The 27992-nt window shown below is 41.4% G+C and overlaps 2 protein-coding genes and 1 long non-coding RNA gene across 7 annotated transcripts in view; 1 reads left to right on the plus strand and 2 right to left on the minus strand.

Annotated features, from left to right (window-relative positions):
- On the minus strand, positions 1-25537 carry LOC121719147 (B-cell receptor CD22-like). 4 transcript variants are annotated; one of them, XM_042104566.1, is made up of 12 exons: positions 6534-6616; positions 6333-6408; positions 6168-6231; positions 5737-6033; positions 5396-5608; positions 4433-4777; positions 4100-4357; positions 3730-3996; positions 3294-3378; positions 3094-3151; positions 2688-2917; positions 1-162 (listed from the first exon to the last, which is right to left on the minus strand). In XM_042104566.1, the coding sequence occupies exons 3-12, from the start codon at positions 6217-6219 to the stop codon at positions 117-119; spliced, it is 1851 nt and encodes a 616-aa protein (XP_041960500.1). In that variant the 5' UTR covers positions 6220-6231; positions 6333-6408; positions 6534-6616; the 3' UTR covers positions 1-116. The 4 variants fall into 4 exon arrangements, with proteins under 4 accessions (XP_041960500.1, XP_041960502.1, XP_041960501.1 ...); XM_042104568.1 differs by having other exon boundaries at positions 6168-6234; positions 6329-6408; XM_042104567.1 differs by having other exon boundaries at positions 6168-6333; positions 6534-6633.
- The window catches only part of LOC121719172 (galactosylgalactosylxylosylprotein 3-beta-glucuronosyltransferase 2-like), a 37387-nt gene continuing 15589 nt past the window's right edge, over positions 6195-27992 (minus strand). The window contains exons 3-6 of one of the 2 annotated variants that reach the window (XR_006034190.1): positions 27304-27452; positions 25979-26422; positions 7477-7484; positions 6195-6206 (exon numbers count right to left, since the gene is read on the minus strand). Coding sequence is in view for 1 of the 2 variants with exons in the window: in XM_042104607.1 (XP_041960541.1) it covers positions 26345-26422; positions 27304-27452 (227 nt within the window). In the remaining variant the exon portion in view is untranslated. Of the gene's footprint in view, positions 6207-7476; positions 7485-25508; positions 26423-27303; positions 27453-27992 lie in introns of those variants that run through there. The other variant, XM_042104607.1, reaches the window with a different exon arrangement.
- On the plus strand, positions 22844-23302 carry LOC121719232. Its single transcript, XR_006034201.1, has 2 exons — positions 22844-23004; positions 23131-23302. It is a non-coding gene; the product is annotated as an uncharacterized LOC121719232 (long non-coding RNA).

A 27992-nucleotide genomic window follows, 5' to 3' on the forward strand; every position in this document is an offset into this window, starting at 1 on the left:
CGCTACATACAGAAAGTGGTTCCAAATAGTTTAACACCAAGAGTAAACCAGAACAATATTTTTTGTATGAACTGAGATGGCCTGAGGGTCTTTCTGGTCAGCTGTTTCCAGGCCTGTCATTGTTTGTGGACTGTACTGTAGGTCACACTGTCATCCTCAGCTCTGCAATCACACAACAGCACACATTACATTACATTACATTACATTACATTTGGCTGACGCTTTTTAACCAAAGCGACTAACAACATGGTAAACAGTAAGTTTTGGAACAATTCTCACAATTTTAGGACAGTTTAAAAAAACATTAGAGTACAGTAAGAATAAGTGCGTCGGTGAGTGCTGTTTTTTACAGTTACTTGTCAGTTTAAGACGGCTGGTGAGTGCTAGGATCAGTAAGACTTGTTGTAAGTGTTGCTATGAGAGTAGATGTTCTCTAAAGAGCTGGGTCTTCAGGAGTTTTTTGAAAGTGGAAAAGGATGTCCCTGCCCTTGTAGGAACTGGCAGTGTGTTCCACCAACGAGGAACAACAGATGAGAAAAGTTTGGATTGGCTTGAGCGTGCCGGTGGTAGAGCTAGACGTCGTTCGTCAGAGGAGCGCAGCGGTCTGGAGGTAGTGTAAGTCTGTATGAGGGCATTCAAGTAGGTGGGAGCAGAACCGGAGACTACTTTGTAGGCAAGCGTCTGAGAAGTGACATTGGCACACAGTCTGAGAAGTGACATTGGATTGTGATGGAAAACAGAAATACAGGCGCATCCTCTGTATTCCACTGGGTTCCACCGCACATTAATAAAGGTGCAGTCAGGGATTGCACAGGAAGTCGAGTTTGATTGTGTTTAAATTCACCGGCAGACACTTTTGTGCAACCCCCCCCCCCCCCCCCCGAAAAAAAAACGTGCATTATATTTCGACCAAGGACCAAAAAAAAAATCACGCCAGAAAGGTAGCTCACCCCTCCCTTCTGAATTCCCAGAGAAATTCCACCAAGGGTTTTGTGTTTGTTTGGGGGACAGAGGCCCCCACTTTGTTTGTTTCCAGTTTTCGGAGCCTGCACTGCCTACAGAGAACGTTTTTCTCTTTTTACATGCTAATCATGGAATGGGCAGCTAGCGGTCAGGAGGAGATGATTGCTCAATGTGACAAAAAATGCTATGGGGTTGAAATTGCGTAAAATTCCTGATTGCACCTTTAAGAACGCTTACATGTGAACAGGACCTTCAATGTGTGCAAGTACAACTGCTGCACAGCCTCAACTAAGCTTAGGTGCTAAATTGTGGATACTGGTTGGGAAGCTTTAGATGCTTCTGATAAACAACACACCATGTGTTTAAAGTCAGACTGTTGAGGTCTCCGAGATTCCAGACCCTGGTAATCTAGAAAGATTAAGGGTCTGGCCATGAATAATGTAATGGCCCAACTCGAGGGACGGCACCTAGCGTGCATTTGAAAATCTCACGCAATTGGATAACACTATACGACCAATGTTTACTGACTGATTCCGGACCAACGCAATTGGATAACACTACTGGCCCGCCTATATCAGATACACCGATGTGATTGGCAATGAGTAATGACTTTTGCCACTTCTATCGTGGGGAGCCAGAGTGTCTCGCAGAGACAATTCAAATTGTGCTATTGCGAGAACTCTGGATTTTCCAGGGTAGAGGTCTCCTCACCTGGGGCTTATTGCACAAAACTAGGATAAGGGATTAAGCCGGGATATCTTGGTTATCCTGGCAAAATGTATCCGTGATCCGGTTGCACAAAAGCGGGATAGGGGGCAGCAGGATATGTTATGGTAAGTGACCATGGCGATTTATTCTGTGGAGCTAGCCTGCTCCAGACCAGGCTAAGTTCCAGGATCTATTTAATCTCATCCCTTATCTCAGTCAGCAGTCACCACAAACGGAAACCAATAGTTATTCCACTGCCCACTAGACATTGTTATCACATATATCATTACTTAACTTTTACATATTCCGACCTGTCATGCGAAAATGTGACGTCATGGGAGCGCCATAACCATTTTGTGCGTGGTGGTCGTGACCCTAGTTGCAATGTTCTCCTAAACAGTTGTTGGTGTTTGTTGCTGTTGTGAAAAGGCTACCTACTTTACACTGTAGAAGGAGCAATGAAGCCGCTCTAGTTGCCACGGTGGATCAGTGAATCTCTTATCGGTGGCGGGGTCTATTTGAGGGAGCCGTGAGCACGCACTTATCCAGGATAGGTTTCACCTGGCTTGATGAATCTGTGTCTGCTCATCCTGGCTTGATCGTTGTGCAACCAATTAAGCCTGTACGCTCTTGTTTTGGATTCATTGAGCGCAGCTCAGTAACTTATCCCGGATGTCTTAAGTAAGGGATAATGTATAGAATGCCGGTCATTATTGGGAAAATAAGTCCCGACAGGGCGAACCGGACCCTGACGCGCAGCGGAGGGGTCTTGTTCTGCCCTGAAGGGACTTATTTTCCCAATAATGACCAGTGTTCTATACATTATCCCACTTATTACACGACTACTTGCCAAAACGAAATAATAAACTCCCCACGAAACTCCCCATTCAAGCCAATGGAGCGTTCTACTTGCCTTGTGAAGAGCCGTGTAATAATTCTGCTTACAGTACAAATGTAAGTAGACCGTTGATGTGCAAGAGGCTAAAAGATTTGTTGTAATGAGAAGAAATGCCCACCTGGTGGCAGCACTCCTTCTGTGGAACTGGACTGAAGCGTTGGCAACATCCTGTGCAGAGGATTGAGGCATCTGGACAGTGGAGTACAGAGGCACTTCCTGTCTTTTGGAGGGATTGATCTGAACGTTGGCATACTGAACGTCGTCTTGATCATGTGTGGTCACTCTCTGTGTGGGGTCAGAGGTCGTGGCTCTTACTGTGACGGTGCTGTACACAAGACCAGCGTCACTCTAATCAGGAAAGAGAAATCATCATGTTATTATGAGTGATGCAGAAGTCTAAGTGCAATAGTGTACAACTCATGCAAAAGCTTCCAGGCTTACTTAGGCTTGGATGGTCTCATATAAGATACAGGATGTTTGCACAATAGACAACATTAAAAGGCTTTGAGCGGCAAGTTCCTAACCTGTGTGTTTGCATTTGTGGTCCTTGTATCTGCAGTCATTTTAGCTTTCTTCTTGCTGCTTCGTACAATCATATACATTTTGAGTTGATGTTGTGAGGTAAAATGACATCATATCAAGGATAAATAATATACAGGAGCAAATAATGTGTATGCCATGCCTATTTTTGCACAAAAGTACATCAAAAAACACTATCAGTCACCTCAAGCGCAGAATTCCAAGCATCAGCAGGACAGCGAGAATGATTAATGTGGTGATTGTAGCTGTCAGGATCATGGCAGCTACCTCTGAGAAATTAAGAAAGGGAAAATGAAAAACAATTTGAAGAACCAGTAAACATAATCACCTCTGATGTCAGTGATACTTTGGACAAGTTAAGTGGAACATCTATGGCCTTCCATGTGGCTTGACACATACACATTAGAGCAGAAATGTAAGGTGACTGGTATTAAGAAGATGCTTTTGTTTAATCCAAAGCAACATGGACTCACAATAACATGGTCTGGGAAAGGGGCCGAGGCCAACCTACTATCAGACAGTGACGTCACTGCTGCTCCACCACACCCATGTTTCTCACCGTTACAGTCTTAACAACCAGAGATGAATCCACTGTTAGTGTTAAACTACACCTCACTGACCTTTAGAAGGAACATCAACTCCAGTAGAGTTCTGAGAGCCAAGTTCATTCTGTGCCTCACAGTAGTAAAGTCCACTGGTATCAGAGGTCACATTGAAGCTGATGCTCTCCCCTGTGCCCCTAACAAGAGATTCAGCTCCACTCTTCATGTACCAGGTGTAGGTGTGCACTGGTGGGTTGGCATCACTGCTGCAGGTCAGAGTCACTGAAGTCCCCTCCTTTATTCCATCAGAGGGACTGATGGAAACTGAGACATGTGTTGGCCTGTCTGTTAAAACATACGTGCAGCCAGGTTATATGCCACAACACTTTACATTATCCATCCATCACACACATGGAAGTTATAAAGAAGTGCAGATATGTTCACTTACATCTCACGTTAAGTGAGACATCATTTGAGGAGAGACTCTCATGTCCTTTTACAGCACAGGAGTAACTGCCTGCATCCTCACTGCTGACTGGGTTTAGATGCAGCTTGTTGTCTCTGGTTGTGTGTTTATAGGTCACAGGCTGTCCATTCTTGTACCAGATAAAGGTGAGGTCTTTACTCAGAGCACAGGTGGTATCACAGGTGAGGGTCACTCTCTCGCCCTCTGTCACAGCTTCAGGAGGGGTCAACACCTGCAGAGCTGGAGGATAAAGTATGTAAAGAGACAAGAAAACACACTGATGTATGTAGACAAAAAGGGGGTTTACTCGTTTACCTGTTACAGAGATGTTGACTCCAGGTAATCCAGAGTAACTTTCTCCTTCCGTGGTTGTAAACCTGAAGGCATATTCTCCAGAGTGACTGACTCTGATGTCTTTCAGTCTCAGAGTGCAACTGCTCTTGTTGTTTCCAAGATTTTCCACATGATTTTTGTACTCATCAGCCAAATTGAGATCTTCTGGGTGATTGTTAGATTTTTGTTTATTAAACCAAAATGTGTTGTTGATGCGGTCATCTTTTGGATGTAAGTAAGTGCAGGGAATGTCTACCGCTGAGCCCAATAATACACAGCTATTCTCATAGGAGTAGGTCACACCCCAGCACTGTTTATCTGGAACACCTAATCGTACACCAAAAAATAACACCAAAATTCATATCAATAAGAACATACAGTGCACATTATGGGCTCTATCTTGCACTCCCGCTTTTGTCTTTCCTAGTTTGTAGTCAGTGCATATTGGAATTTTCCCTCCACAGGTTCAGCGAGAAGAGGGGGCGAGTTCCGGCGCAAATGGCCCCTGTTGATCCGCCATCATAATAGCAATCCGCTATGGAACAAGCGTGCCTGTTGTTAAACGGAATGTGAGATGACGCTCTAATTGGTTTATTGCATGTTACGCCCAAACCACAGCCATGAGTAATGTAGCTACTACAGACCACCCCATTTTAGATTTGTGTCGGGCGCAACAGTTAATATCCCGCCGGTAAAATAGTAAAAGCGCCCTAGATCCGCTAACAAAGCGACTTGCGCAAAGGCAATTGCATTGGAGTGCAAGATAGAGCCCTAACGCTGTGTGTGTTAAGGCTTCCACCTAGCTATCTGACTCTGACATAAAAACAATGAAGTTGTCCGATGAGATACCATTGAACAAATATGAAACAAAGCATTAATATACGGTATTTACTTTCTAACTAAAATAGGTTCTAAGCTCATACACTGAAGGTGATTAGCACTTACAATTTGCAGGGGAGCGTAGAGCTTCATGACCGCTCACTGCACAGGAGTAACTGGCCACTTCATAGACTAGTATGGAGGCTGTGGTTCTGTCTTGTAGAGTCTGTCCAGTCTTGTACCAGACATACTGAAGTTCAGAGTGCAAACTGCAGGAGGTGCTGCAGGTCACTTTAGCTTGATTCTCATCCCCTGCATCAACTTCCTTTACTTTCAAATCTGATTAGAATGAGACATAAGTTGATAATGATGATGACTTACTGACATTAAAATCAGTTAATCATAGCTAGGCCTGTATGATTTGAAAATGACATGTAATGTTTTTGAATTCTTGTGCTAAGCAGTACCAGTAACAGTCACTGTAATCCCAGGTTTGCTTGTTATCCAGCTCCGGTGTAGTGTTGTGTAAAACCGAAACTGATAAACACCAGAGTGATCGTCTGTAAGTTTGTCGATTTTCAGACTGCAGTCATAATTAGGAGGGTTGTGTCCTCTGACTCTCCTACTCCTCTCTTCATACCACTCTCCTCTCCAATAGTGACCAATCCAGGAATAGTGATATGCGCAGGGCAGGACCACTGATGCTCCTTTAAGACCACAGACACTAGTGGTGGAGTACAGCACATCCCCTCCACACTGCACAGCTGAAAGAGTCAATGACAACAAACAATTAATTTAATCCTAGTGACTCCAGTTTTCATTTTTTCATCTTCAATATCTGTGTAAGAAATCCAAATATATCACTGAGGAATTAAAGTAGCAGTATGTTCCACTTTACCTGACATGTTTAGACATAATACCACCACCATGCATATTCCTTCAAAACCCATTCTGTGCTTCCCCTGCTTTAATGAATGCAACACACACTCAGGTGATGTTGAACTGCAAAGCTCGTAGCACTTAGCCAAAATGATTGTATGGCAGTCTTGAAATAAGTACCTACACTTTAAGATCAGAAGCAGTTAAGTCCAGTTCACAGAAATTTTTCATAGCAGCAACAGGAAGCAGAAGCTACATGTCTAAACAAGCAGGTTAACACAGAGATTAAAAACAAAACAAAAATATTGAAACGTCACAAGTTTAAAAGAAAAAAAATATTTCTAAAATAAAAGTCTTCTTAAAGATTTCTTAAATATTCTCCTACCTTCTTATGAAGAGATGTCTGGCAATGTCTGAATAACGGCACCTTTGACGAGTGACTGAACGTGTGAATGTGGAAACGATAAGCTGAGAAAATACATGTACTTCTCCTTTTGCACTGTGGGTTTTTCCAAAATGCTGATGGCCCTTGCTGACATATGATCACTCCTCCCACAAACAGCTTCCTCAGACCAATGTTGTCTATTCTTGTGGCACTTGATCCAGTTTATCATCTGTATCTCTACCACTGGCTGGTACACATGAGGGCCAAATGACCTCTTTACCTATGTGGTGACTAGTGGTGCAGGAAACATGAACAATGAAACATGAATGATGTCCTGAGTGCATACTCAGATATTTCCACATATTTAGTTTCATCCAGAGTGTGATGTTCTTGTTTCTCTTTAACCAAGGGGCCTTTTTTCTGCACTTATTCTTGTCCTTTTTTTCTCACACTTTAGACCACATGATCAGTACATCCTTTAACACGATGCGTGCATGTGAAACCCCTGCTTTTGACCCCGTTCTAAAGATAAATTCACGTCTATTATGCAAACAACACTAAACTTCAGTGGCAGGCAAACTTCCTAATTTTGAACCACTGAGACCCTTGTTCTTCAAAATATGTTATTAGTGCTAAAAAGTCACAAGTTTACATTTAACATGTGAAATGCCATGTCCATCACCCGTGGATGGCACCACTCAAAGAAACTTTGCATAGGACTAATACTAAATATTATAGATAGGCGGAGCAACATGTATTTAATTAAGACATGGAAATGATCAGCATAGTCAGTCAAATCACAACACCTTTGCTATGGGACGGCATCTACAGACTTACTTTAAAACTTCAGTTTTAACAGTGTTCTTCCAGCCCTCTGTTGCTCACTAGCAATGATGCAGTCTCGCTCTCTAGCTCTCTACTTAATTAGACATGGCTCATGGACAACGTTTACTCTACAGGCAACTACCATTGTCCCTAACAGCCTGCAACCGTGCACATTACAATAATTATAATAATAATAATAAAAAAGACGAGCAATGCAAGTTCAAGTTATGGAGGGTGGAAAAACAAAGATTCTGAGATCCCTGAGGTCCATCTGTGTTTGGGGCGTCTCTCTTCTCTTCAAAATAGAATTTTAGGCAAAATAGAATTAAGCCTGAGCTGTTCTCTGGAGAGGCATGTATGTGTCACTCACACTCCTGTCTTCCTGTCTCAATGGCCTAGCTGTCATAACACAAAACAGAAATAGCAATGTTGATGAGTAGCTGAACAGAACGTGTGAATTTGGAGATGACATGCTACAGAAATGCTTCCGTTTTATGATAAAAGGAAGATGAGCCTTGCCCACTACAGTTTCCTTAGACTGGTGTATTCAGTACTTATGACTCTTGGTGTCTGGTGATGACGTCTGCTTGACCCATGTGGTGATGTATACTGGTGCAAAGACACGACCGCAGCAGCAGAAAACTAAATAAAAAGTAACATTGTCATGTGATAAATGGACAACATTCATATCTTAGGCCGTAATTTGAAAATATTAAAACTGTCTTGTCTGTTCAACATTCAGAAGTTCTTTAATGGAAAAATACCCTATTTGCCTTAAAATGGCTTGGTTGATCGGTAAATTAATGCCATATATTTTAGTTTGGGAATGTGCGCACATCCAAATTAAGGTGCAGGAGCCAAAAGTCCAAGATCTAACGTAACAGAATGTCCGCACACTTGCTCTCCGTTTTTTTTTTTTTAGTTTATTTGAGTTCAATCCCCCAACACAAATGACGTTTCGATCCCTTCCTCAGACTAGTCATGATCAGGGTCTATTTAATCAAGAGGACTGTATTTCTCCTCTCTCAAATTAGTCTGCCACACTACAGACTATTTAAGTATAACCACTCAGACGATATACAGCAACTGCATGTGGAGCTTCTGCTTTTGCTCTTGTTTTTTAAAGATAGCCTAGTATCCTTCGTGTACACGTGGTTACATGAGTCTATGATAACAGCAGACGTCCTTCTTCTGAATAAATGTATATTAATATTCTGACTTTATGAACCACTAATCAGTATTAGGTCCATGTGTTGTACAAGCAATGTTATTTAAGCTACAAAAAACAAACATTCCTGCATCCACTCAGTAGAGGCACAGAAGAGAAATTAGGAGAAGTCACTCTCAGAACACTTCTGGTTTCCGACACTGGCTGCAGTTCACCTAGGAGGACTGTGGGGAGGAAAAAAATAAATAAAATAAAATAGTCCACCATCTTGTTTTTTAAAAAGATAAAAACGGGATATTCTTTGGTAGAAAACATCTTCCTTCTTTAATTTATCGAAATGTTTAAAAATGGACAACACACAATAACTTGCACATCAGTCTCACACCAACACCCTGGCCCTTTTAAAGAGCACCAAAAGGGGTGTGGCCCAATTAACAATTAAACACCTGCAGACAGTTAGTCAGCTAACATGCGGACAAGAACATCCAAAAGTGCATTGAATTAAAAACAGTGTCCTAAAACAGGGAAGATGTAGTCAGCATATTCACATTACCTTCCCCTTCTTTTAAGCTTACAAACACAGTTTGTGCAAGTCAACAGTGCTTAAAACATTAGTTTAAAAAGTCTATCAGGTCACTGTCAGTCTTCATTCCAAGATCACTCCTCCTTGGCTCAACACTGCACTCTTTACAGCATACATAGCCCATCTGAAACTTCCTCATCCAGGCGTCCAGACTGCCTGCCACACCACTCAGCCCTCTGCAGTCCCAGCAGATAATAGGATCTCTAAGCACCGGCCTACTCCCAAGGCCACAGGCCAGTCTGCCACTGGATATGTTCAGGAAATCCTCACCCACTGCTGCTTTCCCAGGCTTGGCAATAGCTCCCCACAAGGCCCACGTCAGCAACAAGGAGTTTCCAAGCTATTCCTCCTTCAGGCTTCGGCCAACCCAACTGGACAGCAGTGCAACTTCTCCAGTGATCTCTTTCCCCAGCAGGTCTCTTCATCAGCCTGCCATCCCCTTCTCCGCAGTACACCTTCATATTCCAAATTAATTGAAATGTGGGTCCCCTCCACACAACGAGAGGGATAATCCCACCGCTGCCACCAAATGTGAAAAAAGTGTCCACCATCTTGTTTTTTAAAAAGATAAAAACAGGATATTCTTTGGTAGAAAACATCTTCCTTCTTTAATTTATCCAAATGTTTAAAAATGTACAACACACAATAACTTGCACATCAATCAGTCTCTCACACCAACACCCTGGCCCTTTTAAAGAGCACCAAAATGGGTGTGGCCCAATTAACTAATTAACAATTAAACACCTGCAGACAGTTAGTCAGCTAACATGCAGACAAGAACATGCAAAAGTGCATTGAATTAAAAACAGTGTCCTAAAACAGGGAAGATGTAGTCAGCATTTTCACAAGGACACTTGGAGCGAGCTCAGAATGAATGGAAGCCTATGGAGCTTCACTGACCAATCAGCATTCATTAGCAGATTCTTTAGCCAACAGCTCACAAACATGTCCCCAGAGTGTAGCGCTGTAACTGCCTGGCAGCTTCAGCTGCTGGCTGCAGCAACTGCAACAGGTGTTCATACCGACAATACTCGGTGACCCCGGACCTTTAAGGGCAAAACCTGTCCACCCTGTAAAATACCGAAAAGACAGGTTTTTGTTTGTTTCGCTTTTGATGTAGAAAAAACCCATACTAGTTGTGAAAACTACAATAAAATGTGACTTTTTTTGGCGACAAGCAAGTGAAAAAAAAGAGCTGTCTAGCCTCACTCCCATTCATTTTGCACTCACTCATGATTGCCCCTAGGGGAACTATGGGTGAACTGAAACAGTTTCCATACAGGGTTGTGGCTAGAAGGGATACAGCTAAGAACGGAAGTTCCGTAACAGATAGTGAAATATATCAAAATCTCGACGATACCAGAGACCGTTTACGGACGATACTGTTACTGTAACAATGGCAGCTTTCTTCTCGTGGTAGGCTACAGGAGTTTTGAGAAGTACCTCAGTAATTACAAGGAAGAAACCATGACTTAAGTTTACAGTCTCAACTAAAGACCGCAGTTTTGGTCAGGACAGTGAGTTCAGCTAAAAAAATGCTTTGTTTGTATGTGAAAATCACAAACCCACCCCCCTAAAATTAAATAAAATAATATTGGACTCTCTAACTCTTATCTTATGTAGCTGTAGAAGCAAGTCTCTCTGACGTTTATGTTACTGTTTCTTCACTACAATAGTACTGTTACCACACTGCACATAACTGTACTGTACATATCTGTCCATATGGTTCATACCATATTTATTCAGTTTTTCTTATAATATATTCTGTTCACTGCATATATCTATATTATTCATAATGGTACTGCCAATACATTGCACATATATAGCCTACATGTTGTGTTCTCTACAGATGGAGTCGAGTCTCCATGCAGAAGTAGATATTGCATGCCAGGTTTCACAAGTTACAATATCAGTCCAATTGCTCCATCACAGCAAGTTGATTTTATTGTCTATGGTCCATCCCCAAAGGGAAATGACAGTGTTCGGTGTGCAATTGAAGTAACTCTTTCACAACGATCCATAAAAATAGTTTTAAAAATAGTTTTCATTTATGAAACGGATATCCATGGCTGAGACGTCTAGTTAGATCGTCTTTAATTATAAGTTCTCGTAACGCGGCGTAGAGTTAAACTTACGCGTCCATATATATTATACTTCTTTGGGACACCCGTGATCAGAATAACTAAACTATTTACTATTTAGAAATAGTATTTCTAACATGAATTTATAACATAAAAGTGATGTTGATGTTCGCAAAATATCCATTTTTCTTTGGAATATCCATGGGAATATCCATAGTATATTATGTCTAAGGGAATATACATGATAGCTTCCTAGTTCCTGTCCTGAGCGGCGAGATTTTACTATCTGTTACGTAACTTCCATTCTTAGCTGTATCCCTTCTAGCCACAACCTCGATACAGTGGAAGTTACATAATAGGAAGTGAACAGGCTCCCTGTAAACGGGCTCTGGTAGAGGTTCTACCTATTCAGCACTCAGGGTAAAATCAGACTTAAATATAAATGTCCCTGCCTCCTCAACAGAAGACAAACATCTGATGGAAATGATGCACAGTTTATTAAAAGACAAGGAAATAATCAACATAAACAAAAGAAATACCAACATACCTCAGTTTTAACCAATGTTAAACATAGGAGAAAAAGGAAACTAAAGGAGTCAAATAAACAAATAAAAGGAAGAAAACCTAGTTATCACACTGGTAGCCTCAAACATCATACAAGAAACACTAATAAACATATCAGCATACAGTAATACCCTTTTTTCAGTAAGCACTCCTGCCTTCCTGTCTCTTGGCTGTCATAGCACTCACAGTACATAAATAGCAATGAGTGGCTGAACAGAACGTGTGAATTTGGAGATGAAATGCTTCTCTTTTTGTATGTGTAGACAGCGTTACAAACTAACCCCATGCATTTCTATGGATTTTTTGAGTGCTGTGTCTCCTCATTAGAAAGTCTCTGATAGAACTCACAGTACATAAATAGCAACGCTGACGAGTGGCTAAACAGAACGTGTGAATTTGGAGATGAAATGCTAATCTTTTTGTACAGTGGGATTTTATGATAAAATGAAGATGGGCCTTGCCCACCACAAAAAGTTTCCTTAGGCTGGTGTATTATAGTAACCTGACCCTAGCCAGATGAATTTCGCTCCGCCTAGCTCCACTCATCCATCTGGAACCGATCCATTGAAGTGTTGCTTCAGAAGGCTGGGCCTAATCAAAAAATGCTTGCATATGATTGAATAAGCCACTTGTCCGTCATCTATTGACGTGCTACTTCAACCACTCACATCGAAGCCAACCCGTGACGCTAATAACAGTGTCACAGTCGCTTCTACGCTATGTCACATCTATGAAACTCCCGCCCTGCGTCCTGATTGGCTGAACCATAAAGTCGGTTGCAGAAATCACTCTCAATGGAAGAGGTCCCAGATGGATGTGAGTGAAGCTAGGCGGAGCTATAGCGGAACGAAATTCATCTGGCTAGGGTCAGGTTAGTATTATAGTACTTGTGGCTCTTGGTGTCTGGGAGGATGACGTCTGCTTGACCCATTTGGTGACGCCCATATGGTGACGTGGACTACTGGACGCAACCGCGGCAACAAAAAAACAAACTGAAAAGTGACAATGGTCGTGTTACACATTCTTTCTTTCCCCTATTTAATGAAACCAATTAATACCTTTGTCCCTATTTTGAAAGACAGGCAAATATTTAAGTATTAAAGACGGACTCTAGCAGTTTATTACACCCCTAACTCTCTTCTCTGTTCCTTGAAAGAACACATTTAAAGATTTTTTGATGAAAAAATATCTCGTGGCCAATGGCTTATCATACCGTTACACCTTCTTCATTTAGGTAACTGGGATCTAGCTGGCTCCACCTCTCACTTGCTACTGGCTGCTAGCTAGCTTTTCTCAGTCAGAACAAAAAGGCTCAAATAAACAAATAGAATTTCAGTAAAAGAAGAAAACCTGGTTATCACACTCAAACATCAGACAAGAAATACAAATAAAACTGAGTATAGAAATATCAGCACAGTACTTAGTAAGCCTACATTGAGATTTCCTATACTGGTCTCAGGATCAGAGTATTTAAACAGACACATACAGTAGAGGATGCAGAAGAGGGTGTCCAGTTCAGAGAAGCGAGAAGGCAGATAGTAAGCCAGCCACATCACACACAGCCAATGCTAATAGTAGCAATACAGTATCACACAGATCACAGCATAATAGTGTGTTGAGTTCAGTTCTCTCATGTGGGCTTCTGGTCCTGTGGTGCTGATGTAGCCATCGTGCCTTCTAATGTAAGTCTACCATGCTACAGCCTGGTACTGTACATGTTAGAGCAAATCTAACATCCAGTGACAAAGGCAGGCTGTCACTCCAACCAGTCAGAAATGAGGAGACTCATGGTTGGTGTTGTCATTTCATCCTGAGATCCTTGAGCTCCATCTCTCTAGGGGGCGTCTCTCTCTGCAGAGTCTCATACACTGAGGCCTGAGCTGTTCTCTGGAGAGGCATGTATGTGTCACTCACACTCCTCACATTCTGCAAATTTATACAAACACACACACACAAAGAGTTTTGTATCTACTCCAGTGCTATTACTGAGCAGTCAAACAGGATGATTAAATAGGCTGAATAAGAAATGAATATGACCCCTTACCTGCAGAGTGTCATACTCAGAGGATGTGGTCCTTGGGTTGAGAGCTGTGTACGTGTCATCATGGACATCTGAATGAACTCCCTGTAAAGGATTAAGAGAGGGAGATTTTGGATACTTTTTTTAAATGAACACAGGATGTTAGTGAATCATTTTGTCATTGGTCTACTTCAAACATTCCTCAAACAAAAGTTTTCTTTTAAAAATAATTGATTCTTGATACCTTTCTTCTGGTGGTGTTTTTCCTTGCAATTTTATACATCCTAAATATAACACAAGGAACCATCTATAATTTTCATTTCACAAGTATCATAAGCAATCTCCACAGAATGTACCCACACTAAGTACCTTTGATATAAAATATCAACCGAAAATGTTATACAGTAAAAAGAAGCAAATAAACAAATTTCAGGCTTTCACCTGATAGACGCCACCAGCATGAGAGCAAGAATCAAGGCTATGATGATTCCTGACGTCACAGCCATGGGAATGGCAAGTCCCCCTGACACATAAACATAGTATTTTATGTCATCATAATCATAATAGCATTCATCAATGTGGCTAAAATGAGTCCACACCACACTGACCTTTAGAAGGAACAGCAACTCCAGTAGAGTTCTGAGAACCAAGTTCATTCTGTGCCTCACAGTAGTAAAGTCCACTGGTATCAGAGGTCACATTGAAGCTGATGCTCTCCCCTGTGTCCCTAACAAGAGATTCAGCTCCACTCTTCATGTACCAGGTGTAGGTGTGCACTGGTGGGTTGGCATCACTGCTGCAGGTCAGAGTCACTGAAGTGCCCTCCTTTATTCCATCAGAGGGACTGATGGAAACTGAGACATGTGTTGGCCTGTCTGTTAAAACATGTTTGCAGCCAGGTTACAGTTCCCTTTCGATGAATACATGTGTGTGGCTTGTGCCAGTTATAGTTTTACAAAAGCAGGCATGGGAAACAATAATGTCTAGAAGTTCTATTAGGTCTAAAAGGTCTGTTTAGTGATTTTTGTGCCACACCACTTTACATTATCCATCCATCACTCACATTTTAATGCTGCTTTACTCTGCAAAGAATTTTCTTCAGAATGTTAACATCACATGGAAGTTATAAAGAAGTGCAGATATGTTCACTTACATCTCACGTTAAGAGAGACATAATTTGAGGAGAGACTCTCATGTCCTTTTACAGCACAGGAGTAACTGCCTGCATCCTCACTGCTGACTGGGTTTAGATGCAGCTTGTTGTCTCTGGTTGTGTGTTTATAGGTCACAGGCTGTCCATTCCTGTACTAGATGAAGATGGGGTCTTTACTCAGAGCACAGGTAGTATCACAGGTGAGGGTCACTCTCTCACCCTCTGTCACAGCTTCAGGAGGGGTCAACACCTGCAGAGCTGGAGGATAAAGTATTTAAAGAGACAAGACAACACACTGATGTATGTAGAGAAGAAGAGGGTACCGGTAAACAGTTTACCTGTTACAGAGACGTTGACTCCAGGTAATCCAGAGTAACTTTCTCCTTCTGTGGTTGTAACTCTGAAGACATATTCTCCAGAGTGACTGACTCTGATGTCTTTCAGTCTCAGAGTGCAACTGCTCTTGTTGTTTCCAAGATTTTCCACATGATTTTTGTACTCATCAGCCAAATTGAGATCTTCTGGGTGATTGTTAGATTTTTGTTTATTAAACCAAAATGTTTTGTAGACACTTTGATGTTTTGAATGTAAGTAAGTGCAGGGGATCTCCACTGCTGAGCCCAATAATACACAGATACTGTAGGTCACACCCCAGCACTTTTTATCGGGAACACCTATAATCATACATCCCAACAAGAGCGCCAAAAGCCATATTAATCAGATCTATGTACTGTGTAGTTTTATGCTGTGTATGTTAAGGCTTCCACCGCGTTATCTGACTTTGTCATGTTAAAAACATACAAAGTTGTCAGATTAAATAAACCACTGAACAAATATGGAACAAAGCACAAATATACAGTATTTACTAACTGAAAAGAGGTTCTAAGCCAATACACTGGAGGTGTTCTGCACTTACACTTTGCAGGGGAGCGTAGAGCTTCATAACCTTTCACAGCACAGGAGTAACTGGCCACTTCATAGACTAGCATGGAGGCTGTGGTTTTGTCTTGTAGAGTCTGTCCATTCTTGTACCAGACATACTGAAGGTCAGAGCCCAAGCTGCAGGAGGTGCTGCAGGTCACCTTAATCTGATTCTCATCCCCTGCATCAACTTCCTTTACTTTCATATCTGATTATAGTAAAAATCAAAAGTTGAGATATAATGACTCACCAACATAAAAAAACCAGTTAATTATAGGTCTGATAAAATAACATATAATGATTTTGAATTCCCATGCTGAGCAGTACCGGTAACAGTCACTGTAATCCCAGAGTCTTTGTCATCAAGTTGTCATAGAGCGTCTTGAAGTGATAAACACCATTGTAATCATCTGTAAGTTTGTCTATGTTTAGGCTGCAGTCAGAATATTCAGGGCTGCTTTGTTCTTTGACTCTCTCTCTCCTGTCTTTGTACCATACTCCTCTTCTAAAGTACAGGATCGGGTGATCTTCAAATTTGCAGGGCAGGATCACTGATGCTCCTTTAAGACCACAGATTGTAGTGGAGTATGTCACACTCTCACCACACTGTACAGCTAAAAGGGTCGATGGCAACAAAACACAAATTCAATACTAGTGACTCAAGTTACCATTTTGGAAATACAATTAAGATTGTAAAGGTATGTGTGAGAAATCTAAAAAAAAAAAAAACAGAGTGTCTATTTACACCCCTGTTACCTATAGCCATGGCCACACAGCTGAGCTATTCAAACCCTGTGACATAACAACAAAAAGACGTTGCTCATGTGCACAAAAAACATTCAACATTTGTTTTTTCGTCAGCAGAAAGTGAAGAATTCTGAAAGGTTTCGGCACTAATATATGTTCAAATTAAGTTTTAGATTGAAAAGTTGTGTTTTATTATGACCCGGGACGGATTCGTCAAGGATTCCCGGGACACTGAAAGACCGGGGTAGACGAAACTTGGTGTGCATGTAACCCCATATGGATAGCATGGAACCATCGTTTTTCGTTTCGATCTGTAGCCCCCCCGATGGACTGCACCCCCCGAAAGGAGGGTAGGGCAGACACAGTTTTCTGTGAATATCTTGAGAACCGTAAGGTTTAGGAGGACCATTTTTTTTTTTTTTGTTGATCTCAAGGGGCCATGTCAACCCATTCCATAACCACTCATTTCATGTATAGCGCCACCTAGTTAAACACAAAAAAGTAAAAATGAGGTGTTGTAATCGCAGGTATCTGTGACCTAACATAGTCAAAACTGCACGAAATTGGAAGTGTAGGATCATTATGACACCCTCTGAATGCACACCAAGTTTCGTCGAATTCCATTCATGGGGGGCCACACAATAAATTAATTTATGTTACTATACACCAACTGGCCTGTAGGTGGCCGGAGACAGTTTTCTGTGAATATCTCGAGAACCGTAGGGCCTAGGAGGTCCACCTTTTTTTGTATGTTGGTCTTAAGGGGGCATGTCAACCCATCCCATTACCACTTATTTCATGTATAGCGCCACCTAGTTAAAAATTAAAAAGCAAAAAATTAGGTGTTTTCACCACAATATCTCTGGCTGACATGGTCAAAACTGCACGGAATTGAAAGTGTAGGATCATTATGACACCCTCCGAATGCATGCCAAGTTTTGTGAACTTTCGTTCATGGGGGGCCTTACAATAAAATAATTTATGTGTACATTTAGCATTTAGTGACCGTACACCAACAAGGATTCCCGGGACACTGAAAGACCGGGGTACACGAAACTTGGTGGGCATGTAACCCCACATGGATAGCATGGAACCATCGGTTTTCATTTTGATCTGTAGCCCCCCCGCTGTACTGGACCCCCCGAAAGGAGGGTAGGGCAGACACAGTTTTCTGTGAATATCTTGAGAACCGTAGGGCCTAGGATGTCCAATTTTTTCCGTATGTTTGCCTCCAGGGGTCATGTTAACCCATTCCATGTGTACACATGTGCATAAACAGATACACACGCACACACATACATTTACAGTAATCATACGTATGACACATACTCACACAGTAGACATATGTACGCATGCATGCACATGCACAAACACACATACGCAGGCAAAGACACAAGCACGCACATACACACACACACACACCCACACACATAAACATAAACTTGTACACGCACACATGCACACAATTCAAGAATTTTTCCCGTCATCTACTTCCTGAAATTTTGGTCAACGATACCCGGGACACCGAACCACCGGGGTATATGAAATTTGGTGGGTATGTAGCCCCACTAGACTTTTACGGAAACATTTCGTTATTTTTTCCTAAATAACTACCTGAACCGTGGCTGAAGAATCTTTTATGGTATGGTATGTTGGTCTCAAGGGCCCACATCAACCTGGCCCATAATCACTCATTTGTGATTTGCACCCCCCCCCCCCCCCCCCGAAAATGCAATATTATTCTGCTTTAATCGCCCCTATCTTCAGTTAAGATGTTCAGAACTGCACCAAATTTTATGTGCATGATTGACCTGGCATTCTCTGGGGGTATGCCAAGTTTCGTAGAATGTCATCCATGGGGGGGTCTAAAAAAATTAGGTTATGTGTACATTTAGTGACTGTACACTCATTGGCCTGTAGATGGCGGTGCACACATATACACATGCACACACACACAGGCACCCACATACTATCGGTATTAGAACGGCTGATACATAATTACAAATTCAGTAGGATTAAAAGAAAGCCAAAATAGATATTCATCATCATCATCATGGCTGCATTTTCAGTATTGGCGATAAGTAGTCGTTTGTCCACTAGATGGCGCATCGTTGCAGTGAGACGTCATTTTGTTGGAAGTTAAAAGTGGGTTGGAAAAACAATGGACGCTTCCTACAAGGACTGTAATTTACCGCAGCGAACATCTAATAAGGATAGGACGATGTTCACATGAAGTGTACAGTAATGAACTGTAATTCCCATTTCTTCTTGAAGCCGAAATAAATCTGAGGATGTTTATCGGACATGCTTGGTTTTTACTGCAGGTACGTTAATCTTGTAATATCAATAAGGACCTAGGTAATGTTACCGTTAGCGTTGGTTGAGTGATGGAGGTCCATTTGATTGATTGCATTTGTAGAAAACTATAAATGCGGTTATACCAAGCAAATTGATAGCAGCACTGTTTGTATCTTTCGACTGTCATTTATTGCACATGCTACAAAATCATTCTGTGCAATGGAAGATTTACCAACGTTACACCGGTCTGATACAGTTTTGCCTATACATGCGTGAGACTGAGATGCCTGTTTATTTTGTTATTATTTCTTCTTCTGACAAGTCTGTCGATACCATAGACAGTAAAAGAAATGGACAAACAGACTCCGTCGTTTTCAATGGGAGGGCACTGAGTCAAATAGAACGATTTTTCAGTTGGTCCCCCCAGTACTGCGCAGACTCACACTTTACTTCGTGACGTTAGCCATCGAACTGAATCTTGTAACTCATATGATAGATACACAGAAACACTTCCTTCGCCTTCAAAGTCATCAAAGTTAAACATTTATTGTAAACATATGTATTATTATTAATATCATCCTCACCAAGTCGTGTTAATGTTGAAGCTACCATACATGATCATCTTCAAAAACAGTTATGCTAAAACAAAACAAAAAAGTTATAGCCTTGAAGCTAATCTTCTTTCCACTTTTCCGACCTACGGTCAATCCATCGAAAACCTCTGAAATGATTAGTGCCGTTTTTAAAAAAAATTAGGTTTACTTTTTTATTATTATTAGGTTGCCTCTGTGTAATGCTTTACCTTAACATACGGTCGTGTATGCTAGGTTTTGCTTATGAGTTACCGTCATAGACAGTAAGGTGGACTGAGCTTCTTATCCAAACAATACGGTTATCTTCCTACGGCACGAAAGAGAGATTACGTTAAAGCTAGCTTCTTTATGTCGATTACACAGAAGCTACAATATCGGCACAGGATGTTATATGAAGTTATGGTATCCGCCTTCAAGTCGCCAAACCCGCGTGACTGTCGCATTCGTTTTGGTGCCGCACAGAGGATCAGCTCCGCCTCCAGGCGGCCCCGTAAATTCTACTGTCAAACAGCGGATCCTGAGTGGACCCATGTCGGATCCGCGGGCGCGGACGCGCCTTTACTGTAACGGTTGAACATGACTGTACACCAAGAGCCAAGAAGAGTCATACTAGTGGATATTTTCTTTGCTGGGACACGGTTGCGCTGAACCCTCTCGAGTAAGTGATATTTATTAATATATTGCGACATTCACAATAGCTAAACATTGGCCTTTGTGGTTTTATAATCATCATGTTTATTGATTGTAATGACGTTGTTTGATATTAGGACTAATGTTAACGTTAGTGCAACCAGAGACGTTTGTCATTTTGTGCAACAGGCTAAGTTAACGTTATTGTTAGCTGTGATGCTCATATGAGTCTGTAGCCTATCTGATTTAAAATGGGATAGCAATTTCGGCAGAATATGTTATGGTAGTGTGATTTAAAAAACACACATTGTTATTTAACATTAGTCTGGTCTTGTCTGTTTTAATGTGTCGCTGTTGTCCATATAGTGCTACTATAGCATATAGCTGCTAGCTAGCATACTGCTAGGCGCAATTGCATAAGTTATTGCTAATGTCTATTAGTGCTATACATATATTGAAATCACGTTTGCGATGCAAACCTTGATTAAGGTGATACTGGCACTGGTATTTCAGTCAATGAAGTCAGTGAAGCACTCGTCTGCTATGATAGCTACCTACAACTTTAGCATGTTGACTCACTGATAATGGTTTAGCCCTAGCCTCTAGCTAGCTTTGAATTAACGTTTGCATTTTGCCAAGTTTGGTCTCATACGTAACTTTAGTGTCCATCTGCCATCTTTGTAATGAAAGCCTCGGCATTTTAATCACTGTTTAAGTCGGTTCAGACAACTATTGGCATCTGTTTGTGATTTATTATGCTAACGTAACTTAACTGTATGGAACTTGGTCCCCATCTTCTATTTTGTTTGTTCTGCAGCGTCAACTTTTATCGGCTGGATTCTAGCATCTAACGTTACGATTGCCTCTGTTGGGTTTGCTTGATCAAGTAAGACACTTTCTGGGTTGTTAAAATGTAATGTGAACACATTCCCGTAGCATTCCAAAATAGACCAGAGATGCTTGTACTCAGTCCCGGCGGCATGTGGGGGCTTTGGGGGGCCAGGCCCGTCCTGGAAGTCATCTGTGCCCGCCCTGGACGAGCTTGGCTGCTCCAACCAACCCCAATCCCATAGATTGATTTTGAACACTTATTAAATGTAGGCCTAGCCTATATGTTTGTCAGTCTAGCAAGTAGCAAATAAAACTTGTAAAATCTGTATTATTCCGTAGCTAATCAATCAGGAACATTAGGTAAGCCCATCACCTAAATGGAGAGGAGGTTACGTGGCGCAGTCTACTTCACTTCTTCACTAACCCCTGTCATCCGATGACAAATATAGCTTATCGGCTCGCAGGTAGGCTATATCTCATATCGTAGTTAGTAGAAGTATGCCTAGTAGTTTCTGGGTTTGTTTGATAGCGTTAACCTTTACAGTTTTTTTTTCTTCTGACCTAGTCGGAGAACAGGGAGCTTACCACTCCAGGGCCGAAGTTATCCGTAACTTCGGGGCTAACTCCCTAACACTCTATCTGAAAGTGGTTAGCAAATGAACGAGGATTTTGGTTTTATCTGCGGATTTATTTTTGCATTTTTTTTTAATATGACTAGTTCCAGTCTCAACAGCACGTCTACTTTTTCCACACGCATCTCAGTTCTAACACACATATCCCCTCTCGCTTTCTCTCTCTCCATCCCTGCGCACAGGGCTCTCTTAAAGGAGCTGCACCATTTTACAACAATTGGATCTACATTTTCATATTGGAATGTTTTGTCAAGTGTAAGCTTAAACTACCGTGATCAATTTAAGTTCTAGTGACCCCCTGGAAAGGTGTAATGCCCGTCTGTGAATTTGTGTCTGCTGCCGGGTCTGCTTGTACTATATGCATATTTGGAAATTTTGGGATTGCAATAACCATAATGATATCGTTATGTAACAGCCATCGTTTCGGGGACTCTGATGACAGTGAAGAGCCAGAAAATGGTGACTTTGCATCTCTGAGGTACCTTCCAACTCGCCTGGTATATCAGTTGAAGCCTCAAGCCCAAGCCAATTGCACTGGCAAAGTAAGTAATAATCTCTTAACATTGAAATAACTAAATCATAATATTAATATTAGAGATATGGTTAACATTCTTAGTGCTAAAGACATTCCCCTCTCTTTGTATCTATTTCTCCAGCTCCACCATCTCGCCGAGTGCCAGGCAGCCGAGTCACTACCCCTCAACCTGGAGAAAACTGTTAAGGTAAAGACTGATCTCTGAAATAATATTGAATACAGTGACCCCATCTATATTAACACAGCAGTAGTCACTCCATTTCAGATCAACAGATTGCATCTGCATTACCATCTCAGATTTTCTGCATACTTTATCCATTACTTTCAAAATCTCATGCAAATATTTTGTCAGTCAGTCATCTGCATTCATGCAATATTGCCTGAAAAGTTCATTCATTATTAACAGATTGTATTGAAACACATTGATTTCAATGTCAATCCATTCATGGAGTTGATATAGATAGTGCATACCAAAATATTGAAACATACAAATTCATGTCCAGCATGACCAGAGATTTGTTTTTGTTTGCCATTGTTTGGCCCTGTAGCTCTCAGCCTACCATGGTTAACAGATCACAACCATTTATCTCCCTTAACACCTCACCATGGGGCAGGACCGCAACACTCTTCACCACCTCAACTCCCTGCACCTGCACCTGCATTTAACATACGGAGAGTTACTCAAGGTAGGGACTGATCTCTGAAATATTAGTGAATAGAAAGGCCCCATGTGTATTATCAGTCATGGTTAACAGATAACTACCATTTAATACAATTTTTTTCCCCCTCTCGCACACCGGCCACCTCACTATGGGCCAGGAACGACAGTCCCTCCTCAACTCCCTCCACCTCCACACCAGCCCTCAACGTGCAGCGAACAGAGGAGCTTTGTAAGTCATGTTTCTTTTTAAATTTAATCTCCTTAATACCTATCTCATATATTGTATTGTGTAAGCATACTTGGCTTTGGATGCTACATACCATAAACATAAACATATCTGTCTGTTTGATTACAGGTGCTGTGAGGAAAAACATGGTGACACGGTCTGCCACGGACACTGAGGTCACCAAACACGCAATCAGGTGTTTCAATCGGCGGGGGATCGGGCAACGAGGAGATGTGTTCCGCCTCCATCCACACAAATGGAGTAATAGGAGAAATAAGCATTAAACAATCTTTTTATTGAACTTCTTGTCATTCACCAGTTATTCATTTTCTGATATTTTAGCTGTGCATAGCGCAGTATTTCATTGAAGTTGTAGCCTATTAGATAAAATATTTCATGTCTGCACTGACCTAGTAGCCTAGAAATCTAGACGCACCCTAGCGGCGGCAAATTAATTTGCTCAGCCTGTACGTCTAGTATCGAACCATAGGAATTTCTATTGGCTTAACACCGTGGATGTTCTCCAATCACAGCGCTCTATTTCGTTAGAGAGTCTTAAGGCGGGCTTAACAGAATAACGACATCCTGCGACGGTGAACAACAAGGAAGGTGGCTATGGCGAACGAAGAGTGGTTGTTTGAATCGGCGTTGGCGTCAACTTTGGAGGAGTTGGACTTGTGCTTTTCTTTGAAAGTAGAGCAACACAATGCACTTAAGTCATTCCTTTCGAAGAAGGATGTATTTGTCGTTTTGCCAACCGGATACGGATATGGTCGTAGCGCTGGCCTATTGCATGCCTAGGCAGTTTGAAAGACAATTCTCTGCCCACCCCTTGGATTAAGCAGGTGAATGATTCGATTCCAGACTATACATTTCAATGATATAGGATGGCCCGCCAGGCTACTGACCTAGGCCTATAAAGCACTAAATTAGGTTTTGACCACAAAATGAATGTAAAGTAGCCTAGGCAATGTAGGCTACTTAACAAAAACAGAATAGCTTATAACCTGTAACTTTCCATAAATGTCCATTTTATATTTCCATTGAGTAGTGATCACGTTTGTATAGTAAATTGATGTCTTGACTTAAACCTTTTCTGTTAGGTTTATTGACAGTATTGTTAAGTTAAAAATACAAAGGCAATGCAGATTAATCGTAGGCCTATATTGCTGTAGTAGCCTAGGCTAGGCCTAGTGATAGTTTTACTTTTATCCTATAGTTGCCTAGTTTTATCCTACAGCAAGAACAGAAGGAATTTTGAAAATGAGATAAACGGGTCCAAAACGGACCCGGGCCAGATGAGCCTTTGAGTCCGTTGCGAGTCCGCGGCGGATGTATGTATCAATTTGCGGATCCCAAACGGACCCGCCGTGGAGGTAAGGTTTTAATCGCGGATGCGGAGTGGATGCAGTGCGGAGCCTTCATAGCGGATCCGTTCCTGAGCGCATCTGGACTCCAATACGGGTCCGTTTCGCGGGTCCGTTCCGGAAGCCGTCATACCACCGCGGAGTCCTTTTGCTGTGTGGGCAGTCTTGGGCTTTAACACTTTTCCAGTAACGTTTTAAGTTTCATCAATCCCATTCTCTGATCTCTGTCTTGACAAACCACTAACAGGTTACCATCTCTTAGCGTTCTGACGGAGCGAACTTCGACCTCCTATTTGCTTATAAATTGCTTCACTGACTTTTAATGGGTTTAATGCACAGGGGGTTTGAAATCGAATCACTACTTTAACCTCAGTCCTAACTCTTTTCGTTTCATCTAGTTTAGTATTTCCCTTTCTTTTCTTCGATGCTCTTTGAATTAAATTCCATTCACCTTCGTCACCTTCGCTTATAGTAGGCCTACTCTCACTATCATGCTCCCCTGACAACTCCTCCAAATCATTAGTTTCAAACTTATCCATGCTTAACAATGCATGATCACATCCCAGTCCACCAAACGCCAGTTCCAATGGGTCTGGCGGCTCTTTCGCATTCCCGGAAGCACTCATCGCTCGCTAACCGTGGTGCCGCCGTCTCCGTTCCCCAACTCCCAGCCCTTCCACATAATCAAATATATAGTGCTAATGCAATACAACAAGCCAATCAACCACAAACCAGGCACTTTCAAAAAAAGTGTAAGGAACTAGATATGCAACAGTGCAGTAGGCTATAAAAACAGCTTTGTGGGTGGATGGAAATTTCAAGCATCATGCAAGGACATATCTGGGTATCATAGCACTCCAATAGTTGCTTGTATAAATTTAAAAAAGGCCTAGCCTACAACCTAATTACACAGGTAATTAAATAATTGAACAAAAAAAAAAAACAGGCACTTTGAATAGGTTTGTAGGCTACGAGAATGATTAAAGTGGGCCTATAGGCTTACATAGCCTACAGACAGTTCCAACGAGTTCCACAAACCATTTATCAGCCTGAGTGGCCCAATTAGTCATTAGGCTAGGCCTAGGCTACATATCAACATAAGACTAGCTTGTGCTAGTTTCAATAACGTCAATGCTTTAGCTTTGCTAACCTTTCTCTCTGCCTTCCATCCATTTGTAAAACAGCAAACAACCGCGCAAATCCGTCGACTGTCAAAACTTCTGTAGTTTTCCTCGAACTTGATCGTTTGTAAGGTCATGCCATTAGACGAGGGGCCGGTTTATCCCCCTACATTTCTGTAAATAGACTTGTAGTTATCCAAATTTTGCTGCAATTTCAAAACCAGATTAATCGGGATCCGCTTACTGTACAGAGGAATATTCGGTAAGGTCTGCTGTTTATTTCGATATATGGTTTGCTATGTTTTGACCAAGGTGTTCGTGAGAAATGGGTGTGGAGATCAGGCTTGTGCAAAATTCTTGAATTTCACTTGCATTTCAATTGTGATAGCAAACAGGAAGCAGAATTGCAATTCAAATTGTGCACAACCCTGGTGGAGATGGACAAAGCGAGGTGTGCACAATGGAAATATGATTAAACGCCATGCATACTGCAAACTGTTTATCACAACACCTAGCTAATATCATTTGAAAATCAGGTTCTGCTCTTTCACATGATATCTGTGTAATTTATGTGTGATAAGTAGTCTGTGAGCAATTCAACAGAGAATAATGGGTGTGAATTTGGACACATTTTGTGTCCGTCGGCCACATGGCCAGAGTTTATGTTGTGGTGGCTGTGGCCACCCCTGGCCACCCCTTGGTGGCATCCCTGGTTTTATTACATTACTAATAATGTATGGTGTTCTTTATACAGCATCATCATCACAGCATAGTGTTCTGTAGACATCACAGTAGATCAGTCTCCCCATTCCAAATGGCTCTTGCTGAAAAATGCCGCAAATTGGTGAAGCACCTTTACACCTCAATGTCCACATTTTCTGTGACATGTTCGTGGAGGGATGCCTTCTCTGTCCTTGTGTGCCAAACCAAAACCTGTGGAATCAGGAAAACAGTTCGTAGTAATTATGATGGTCAACAGGGCCATTAACCAAGCTTTTACACACAAATTAACTAATTAATTTACAACTAATTAACTTTTACAAACGTTTAAATCCACACAATTGGTGAGGTATCACATAAATATGACAAAATACCTTTTTTTCTGAGGTGTCTTACTCTTTTCACAGATTATTAAAAGGTGTGGTACATTGTTGTGCAACAGCATTGGTAAATAAATATAAATATACATATTAAATGAAATTGTCACTTTGAACACTAACGATCTTTTAAGTTCTTCAAGAAAAGTTAAGGTTAAAATATGTTCATGGAATTCTCCCCATACCAACAACTGAAAACTTTATCTTGACTGGACAGAAGCGAACAGTGTCCGGAAATCTTACAGAGCACATATGGTCGCCATACAGTTGCATTAGTACGCTTCTCTACTCAGATTACCATCAATAATCATGTGACAACACCGGATCAAATTTGAAGTGTTGAGGATATAAATATGTGAATTACATAATAACCACCTGCTCATAAACATAAGCATAAGCATAAGCATACACGTGTGTGCAAGATGATATAAGCAAGAGGAAATATGCTGAACACAAGATACACAGTCTAGTAAGTAACCGTGGGAGAAATGGCCACAAATTAAGCACAAAACAAACACGGGAGTGTTAAGGAATATCATCATGCCAGATGAGCACATAAGGGGACGGGAAATATCCAGGTAATCATTGGATGTTAGCAAGTCAGATTGCCAGTACAAGTATTACATTTAGCAGGCTAAATAAACCCTCACACAGAGGAACAAGCAGTGCTTATAATAGAAGTGGATAGGTGTGATAAAGGCAAGCCATCAGCCTCACCTTTGTACAATTGTTTGCTCTGGGTTCGAGATACTCAAGCTTGGTGATTTTGCTCAGGAAGTCGGACTCCTGCATTCCGGCCTTGGCCCCCTTCAAATTGAAGCGAGCTTCGGGATTGGCCAGGATGAGGTTCAGATTAACTGCAAAGCCTAAGGGAGAGGAGGGGGAAAAAGGGAATAAATAAAAATGTATATATATGGGCAATTCCATGCAAAACTGTCACATCCATAACGGCAACACAATGCCATGGTATTTATGGCGTTATAGACATGACAGTTTTGCATGGAATTTCTGATACATTATATGTATATTTATATATATATATATATATATATCATTGCATAGAGGTAATCCCTCTGTCCTGGTTCCCCGAGTCAATATTTGCCAAAGTATAACATTTTATGATATCCAGATGTCAGCAAAAGAGAAAGGCTCTATTATTATATAAGGGTGGTGGTAGCATAGTGTGTAAGGAGTTAGAATTCAGTTTCCAGAAACGTTGTGGGTTCAATTTCCATCGTTGTGCCCTTCAGCAAGGCACTTAACCCTGAGTTGCTCTGGGGAGACTGACCCTTAAACTGTAATTTACATACAGTATGTTAGTCCCTTCGGATAATAGCCAAATGTATGTTAGTCCCTTTGGATAAAATGAATAGCTAAATGAATAGTTATAAGCATACTTGAATGAA

Source organism: Alosa sapidissima, chromosome 9 (assembly GCF_018492685.1).
Source record: "Alosa sapidissima isolate fAloSap1 chromosome 9, fAloSap1.pri, whole genome shotgun sequence".
Classification (NCBI taxonomy): Eukaryota; Metazoa; Chordata; class Actinopteri; order Clupeiformes; family Clupeidae; genus Alosa; species Alosa sapidissima.